We start from the raw sequence: 7,982 nt of genomic DNA, 5'->3' as shown, positions 1-7,982 counted from the left end.
GGCTGCAACGTACGTACAGCAGACAAACGCTACACAGCAGAAAGTGGGTCGTTACACACCTGTAGGCAGGTGGAGGTAGCAGGTGGAGGTGTGGGCTCATACAAGTGCATCACTATATCAAATGCTCCTCTCAAGGGAGAAGACTGAATGGGAGAATCCTATTCCCCACGTTCATCCCAAACCGTGCTCTGATGCTGATCCTCTCCTCTCTCTGACGCTGCCATCACACCAGGCGCGGGGGGTAACAGAGTGCGGGGGGGTGTATGGGGCTAGATGTCACTGAGCTCCATGGCCCAGATTCCTGGCTGACCCAGAAGCCAGGGTGATCGGTCCTGGGTTCTTGCCTTTTGAAACCCCGACACTTATCACACTATCACTCTTTTTATAGATCTAAGGAGGTTGCTGAACTAGTTCAAACTAGCAGGGCTTTGCCACCAGCTTTGAGTTGTGGAGTCCAACTGGAGACCAACTACAACATATTCTGCTGCCAACAAGTTTCAATTAAAAGATACCCGAGGGCACTTAATTCTCAGGATTTCAGGCAGAGATAATAACATGGATAGATAGATAGATAGATAGATAGATAGATGGATAGATAGATAAATAGATAATAACATGGATAGATTTCTATAACAACATGGATAGATTCCTTTGAAACATTTCTACATGAACGGCTTCATGTTTACCCAACTGTGAGGTTGACCTTGAAGTGTGTGAATCAGTGTCTGTAATAAAGATGTCGTTGTCCCTCCCAGTATAGATCATTCTAGATGTGGTCTCCCAGAGGCTCGCTAAATGGCTTCATGCTTGAATGTCCATCGTGCATTTTCCTAACGACACCTTTGATGTGTGATGGAATTGGCTTCCTACAATAGAGATGTTTGGACTCGAGGGAGCCTTGCCATCTGTTGTCTGTGAGTTCTTCTTTATTCTCTATGACGCTCTGTAGTAAAACATACAGACATGGATGGCTAGCTCCCCTGTGAGGATCCTCTCTGTCAGGTTACCACTCAGAGAGAGATATTAGCTGTGCTCAAAAATTCTCAGGCTGTTGCCATGACTACTCAGGTGGTCTCCGAGCAGCGGTGTTGTTGTGTCGGCATGTGGGTGTTTGTGTCAGCGGTTTCTTTGGTTTGCAACAGGCGCTAAGGTGCTATGGTAGTGTAACATGACATGAGCTGGTGTGGCCAGGTTGAGCCCAGCGTGTGGGGGTGGGGGGGTGGACATGTGGTTGGGGTTACCTTGTCTGCTTTGTCTGTGGTTAGACTCAGTGGTCTAGTCTAGTGTTTTCTAGTGAGTATACTGTGATTTTTCCCTCCCAGCCTCATATCGTTAAATTTCGGAACGCCATAAAAATAAATCTGCGCTCCCTGTCTAACGTTATATATGTAACATTACATGTTATAAGGCTGATCTGTGCATGGTAGTGCTGCATTTTGACATATTTCATGTCGCATCTCCCCCCTTTGATGGTATATGACGCTATAGTCAGTCCCAATGGTCAGAAATTCAAGTGCTTTGTAAAACAGACGGGGTGAATTTTATGAATGAAAGTGTGAAAGTTCTGTCACACAACGCTGTTATGTATCCTCACACATGTTTAAGTGGGTATACGGAAATCCTTGGCCTTTCCTAGTGGAGATACGGTGTAGTCCTGCGTATTACGTAGGCTAGGTCACTGTCTGGATGGGTTTGCTGTGGTTATACTCTATGAAGGTCCCACAGTAATGTAGCCTACTGTGAGTGATCCGACTGTGAGTGATCCTACTGTGAATGATCCTAATGTGAGTGATCCTACTGTGAGTGATCATGTTATGGGAACACGCTATGTATACGGTAAGCGTGCAGAGAGGAGGTCTGGTTGGTTGAAATGCTCATTAACCAAATACTACTAATACTAATACTATAACACTTTGACTGTGAGTTTGATCCAAGTTCCCCCCCAGTCTGGTCTATGCGTTGACTGTAAGTTATTTCATATAAGAGCCTCAGCTACATCTTAGAACATGGATAGATGGCTTCAGTTTACAATGACAATGAAATGCACATTAAAACCACAACCTTTGAACAAGAATGACCACCTTCAGGAACGACGTCTCTGATGTTAACTCTGTCTACAGTAACTACAGTGTCTAGGAATGACACAAGTTGCTTTTAAAAAACAGCTCAAGACTGTCCTGTATAGACTGTCTTTCTGTGTCCTGTTGATATTGTTGTACACTTGTTTGTTACTTGTTCTTATTTTCACTTGTTTGCCTATTTTAACCTGCTATTACTTTCACTCTTTTATTATGTTCTTATATGTAAAGCACTTTGTGACCCCTGGTCTGGGATAGGTGCTATAGAAATACGTTTTACTTACTTACTTACAAGTTGCTTTCTCATGGAACCACAAAGGATCCCTCGTTCCTCTAGCATCTCTTTGAAGCACTTGGGCCTTACTGATCGGTCACTCTTCCTCTCTCTCCCCCTCCTCTTCCTCTCTCTCTCACCCTCCTCTTCCTCTCTCTCCCCCTCCTCGTCCTCTCTCCCTCTCTCCCCCTCCTCTCCCTCTCTCCCCCTCTTCCTCTCTCTCCCCCTCCTCTTCCTCTCTCCCCCTCCTCTCTCCCCCTCCTCTTCCTCTCTCCCCCTCCTCTTCCTCTCTCTCCCCCTCTTCCTCTCTCCCACTCCTCTTCCTCTCTCCCCCTCCTCTTCCTCTCTCCCCCTCCTCTTCCTCTCTCTCCCTCCTCTTCCGTCCTCTCTCCCCGTCCTCTCTCTCCCTCCTCTCCCTCTCCCCCCCCTCCTCGTCCTCTCTCTTTCCTCCTCCTCTTCCTCTCTCTCCCCCTCCTCTTCCTCTCTCTCCCTCCTCTTCCTCTCTCCCCCTCCTCTTCCTCTCTCTCCCTCCTCTTCCTCTCACCCCCTCCTCTTCCTCTCTCTCCCCCTCCTCGTTCTCTCTCTCCCCCTCCTCTTCCTCTCTCTCCCCCTCTTCCTCTCTCCCCCTCCTCTTCCTCTCTCTCCCTCCTCTTCCTCTCTCTCCCCCTCCTCTTCCTCTCTCTCCCTCCTCTTCCTCTCTCCCCCTCCTCTTCCTCTCTCTCCCCCTCTCTCTCTCCCCCTCCTCTTCCTCTCTCTCTCCCCCTCCTCTTCCTCTCTCCCCCTCCTCTTCCTCCAGATGTACATCCAGACGGCCACGCTGACCATCTCCCTCAGCCTGAGCGCGTCCGTGTCCCTGGGGATGCTCTACGTGCCCAAGGTGTACGTCATCCTGTTCCACCCGGAGCAGAACGTGCCCAAGCGCAAGCGCAGCTTCAAGGTCATCGCCACCGCCGCCACCATGACCAGCAAGCTGTCCCACCTGGCCGCCGAGAGGCCCAACGGAGAGGTGAAGACCGAGCTCTGCCAGGGCGTGGATGCCAGCGGTGAGTGGCTCCATCTGACTCCTCTATCTGACTCTATCTGACTCTATCTGACTCTATCTGACTCTTCTGTCTGTCCCAGATAGTCTCACAGAGAGAGACCAGATAGTCTCACAGAGAGACAGAGAGAGACCAGATAGTCTCACAGAGAGAGACCAGATAGTCTCACAGAGAGAGACCAGGTCTTATTAAAGTGTGGTTGGGGTGGGAGGACGACTGTGTATAGGCTGAATCCTTCCTTGAGATCAGTATGAAAACTTTCATTTTGTTGGTAGTTCATTAGACTTGTATTTGGCGTTTTGCTGAAAATGCTGAATCACTGTAACTGTAAATGTACACATAATTATCTCTGTGCTTGTTGATAAGATAAATGAAGCTCTCATCTGAATCATCTGAGAATGGAACAAATCCATCTCAGTTTCGTCTGGACAGGTTTATGATTTGATGCAGCAAATCTTCGTTTGTTTACCTGTCAGATGTGTGCTGACGGCTTTTCTACCAATTTAATACATAACTCATTATTTATTTATTTTACAAATGCAGAATTTCATAACATTTCTCAACACAAGCTTGTGAACGAAATCGTGATTGATCTCACACACAAATGACAATGGTCGGCTAGAAAACAATATTCTAGATGTCTAACTACTGTGTTTTGATGGAAGGATTTTATTGTAGATAAGCAAAACAGTCTCTCCCTTCTCTTCTTTGTCTAGTGCCGACAACCAAAACAACGTATGTCAGCTACACCAACCATGCCATCTGAAGAGAGAGAAGCTCTGAGCTGAGGACGACCAGGGGGTTCTACATGCAGACCTGGAGATCTCAGACCAGAGATACTTCACACAAACAACAGACATTGACATTGCTGCTCAGTGTCCAAAAAGGAGGGTGGCAGATGAATGAATCTGTCTGTGTCGGGCCTCCTGCAAGCAGAGGAAACCAAGCTGATGGTCACTAAACAAACCAAGAGACACAAAAGAGGTTTGTGATCAAAAAGGGGGAAAACCAATTTTAAGAGATTCTTGTTGGGGTCAGCCATGTTAGGTGTTATTCTGATTGTACGTTTTCTGTGGTTCTGTGGTGAAGATTTCTGATTCTTGTCTCATCTCGTCTGACGTGTTTATGAGATGAGCGTGTCTCTGCGTCGGCTAACTCACGTTCAGCCTCCAATTGTGAGTTCTGTAAATGCCATGGTTTCAGCATGCCAAATTTTATACAAATACTTTATTTATAATAAAGGAATGTTTTGCAAATGGTTGGATGTGTGTTTAAGGTTCAAGTCTATAAGAAGGTAACATGTCAGAATAGGATTAATGGAATTACACAATCATCTCTAAAAATGTTTATTCCCTCTATACTATATGTTTAATTGTGTTACTTTGACCTTCATTGTGCCTCACTGAAGAGAAACCATTCTGGCAAGTAGGCTAATAACGTACAATATTTATGAAGTGTCAAAACAGCATATGAAATCCAGCCCTATTAACCTTATGCTCTTAAAGGAAAACAAACAGCTCTGTTTCCCCAGAGACAGACTGACAGACTGACATGTCAGAAGTCTGACTTCATACAAGCTACTGTCCTGTAAAACCTCCATTCAACAGGAAACATGTTGTCAATGTTCACGAGATCAACAGCTTATGTTTTAATGCACAAGAGCAAAGCAGCCTGTCAGATTGTACTGATGAAGAGGAGGGTATGTATGCACACCAACCTGATCTGCTTTAGCAGCTCCTTAATATAACAATAATATAACATATATATATATATAATATAACAACACCTCTGAATGATAACCAGGTTTATGGTTTAACCAGGTGAGAGAGAAGACAACGTGAACCGGACAGATTCAGATTGCAGTTTAAAACACCACCAAGATGTTCAATAGTAGGTAGTAGCCTATAATAGTATACCAGAACAGTGCCTTGCAAAAGTATTCAGACACTTTGTTATAATTTGCCATCAATCCACACACAATACACCATAATATTTGTTTTATTTCAGTAAATGTATTACAGTAAAGACATTAAAATTGAAATACAGAAATACCTCATGTAAGTATTCAGACCCTTTGCTATGATACTCTTAAAATGAGCTAAAATGCTAAAATGTCATCAATGGCTCAATAAGTTGAATTGAGTCCATCTTAATGCAGGGATAATAGTTCATGTGAGTTTGGAATTAATATCTTTGTTTTATAGGGTCTCTGCATAGGAATCAATTACACACAATTGCCATTCTGGGGTGTTATGTCTGGATGGATTGATGGCAAATTCTTAATTTGATCCATTTTAAATTGAGTCTATAACACAACAAGATGTGGAACAAGTGAAGAGGTCTGAATACCGTCCCTAGGCCCTGCACACAGAGCTGCGTATCATATAACTGAACGAGGACCTTGGTGACGGTACTATGACAGGTGCTTGGGGACATTGCCTCCGCCCAGTAAATTGGGTGGGTGATGCTGATTTAATTGGATTCTACAACACCAGCGGAGAAAGAAGAAGAAAAACCCCACAGTGAATGTTCTAGCATGTTCCTCTCTAGGAATGTGAGAACCAGCCAAGAAAATCAATAAACACGATGGAACAGGGGAGCAGGCCCGATCAATACAGTGAAAACTCCTGAAGCGTATAATGAATACTGTATATGGAACAAAGGAGAGAGGACAAGTTGAGCGTTTGAGTGATGAACCCCTTGGAAATGGAAGTGTTTCTGTCCCTAGTTGATGATCTAATTTCACTCCTCTGTAGTTGGGGAGAACACAAGAGCTTCTCCTCAGGAACAAATGAAAATACATTAATCAGAATCTCTCTCTCTGTTTTGTATATATCTTTTTAATATCTGGACCCACACATTCTTACTTCCATCCAACTTGGTAATTCATTTTATATTGTCCACAAATCCCAGTAAACAAAGAGTCCAAAAGACGTCCTCAGGGAAGCCGGAATGTGGGTTCAGATGACGTCTTTCTAGGATGTCCAGAGGACGCCACCTGGACATCCTAGAAAGACGTCATCTGAACCCACATTCCGGCTTCCCTGAGGACGTCTTTTGGACTCTTTGTTTACTGGGGGGCAGCAACATCATATGAACTAAACAAGTCCACTACTGCCCTGCTTCCTGTGACATTTTCAAAAGGTGTTGAAACTGTTGAAACCGCACTGCTGTACCGTGTCAACGGCAAACACCACCACTCTGCTAGGTGTACTGGCTATGTCGACCTTGGACACTCAATGTTCTTCAGCTCAACAGATAAAATGTCTTATTTCAGATTTATCTGAGGTTTGACCAACATTCGACCGGCCGACGATCCCAAGGGTGTCGTCTCTGCTTGTTAAAATAGACTGGTGTATTGATCTTTTTGGGCGACTTTGCCGCACATGGGGAGACATAAAAAGATAGAGCATGTGACACATATTCCACCTACAGTCCACCGTAACGGCACCCATCACATCTGGGTTGAGTTACTTTAGGTTTGGGCTAGACTGAGTTTGTTTGGAGCAATGGAACCAAAACAGTAAGTAAAAGAAAACTATATGTTTTGACTCGAGTCTTCTCCATGTTCAAATCTGCTTTTTGTCTCCTAAAGTACCACATCTGCCCAGACAGCTGACGACCAGGAACAAGAACAAGATAGCGGGAGGGGACCTTTCAAGTATTTGGATTCCTCCTCTCCCCAGACCCTCTCTTTACTTTACCCTCTCTCTCTGTACCTCCAGTGAGCCAGGGAGACAGGTCAGTTGTGCAGCGTACGCTTAATTGGCTCTTAGACAGACATCCTGTAAGTTTCTCTGCTACTCAGCATTGTCCCACATTCCTCTATGGGTGATCACTTAGCCAGTTATCTATGCAGGGGCTTGCAGCCACAGATATCTCTCTCTGCTTCTCTCTCTCTCTCTGTGCTTCTCTCTCTCTCTCTCTGCTTCTCTCTCTCTCTCTATATGCTTCTCTCTCTCTCTCTGCTTCTCTCTCTCTCTCTATGCCACAGATATCTCTCTCTGCTTGCAACACTCTAACAGAGAGGTTTGTCTTTAGAACAATATAATAACTGAACCTGGGAAGAAAGGAGATCGTGGTAAAGTGACGTCTAGCTAACTATCTCTGAGAGTCTGAGCTCAGGGCTGAGTTCCTACCTGCCAAGGTAATGAACATGAAATTATAATAAACAATATCAAAACCACTAATGTATCTTACCTTGTTAAACCGTCTCTCTCAGACAGATCACCATGGCTACTGATTCTGATGAGGTCTGTACCAGTGTTACTAATGGGCCTCCAGCCCCGTGGTATCATTCAGCCTCATTAGAATCAGAAATGTTTCACTTGTCAACCCGGATTGATTTTAGCACAGTGGAAGTTTATTTTTGACCTTCTGATGATTTACTGAGTTATTGAGTTATTGATTTGTGGCAAACCAGAGCCACCGTCCTGTGAAGCACAGCTCTTTCATGACTGAGCCTAAGGAGGGGGGGGGCAGGGAGGGGGGGGGGGGGGGGGGCAGGGAGGGGGGGGGGGCAGTCGCAGTAAGTGCTGGGTGGGGGGTGGGGGGGGGGCAGGGAGGGGGGGGGGGCAGTCGCAGTAAGTG

General features: G+C 45.3%; 1 protein-coding gene across 1 annotated transcript in view; it reads left to right on the top strand.

The window, feature by feature from the left end:
* LOC308170081 (metabotropic glutamate receptor 8-like) overlaps positions 1 to 4,158 on the top strand; it is a gene marked incomplete at both ends in the record, with an annotated part of 139,227 nt that extends 135,069 nt beyond the window's left edge. Inside the window, 2 exons of the mRNA XM_080544813.1 lie at positions 3,149 to 3,395; positions 4,109 to 4,158. Of these exons, the coding sequence (XP_080400939.1) occupies positions 3,149 to 3,395; positions 4,109 to 4,158 (297 nt within the window). The remainder of the gene's footprint in view (positions 1 to 3,148; positions 3,396 to 4,108) is intronic.
* Positions 4,159 to 7,982: the final 3,824 nt, after the last annotated feature.

This window comes from Nansenia antarctica, assembly GCF_963989245.1.
Source record: "Nansenia antarctica genome assembly, chromosome: 14".
In the NCBI taxonomy this organism is placed as follows: domain Eukaryota; kingdom Metazoa; phylum Chordata; class Actinopteri; order Argentiniformes; family Microstomatidae; genus Nansenia; species Nansenia antarctica.
The sequence above is the reverse complement of the archived record's forward strand: the minus strand, read 5'-3'. Positions and strand labels throughout refer to the sequence as shown.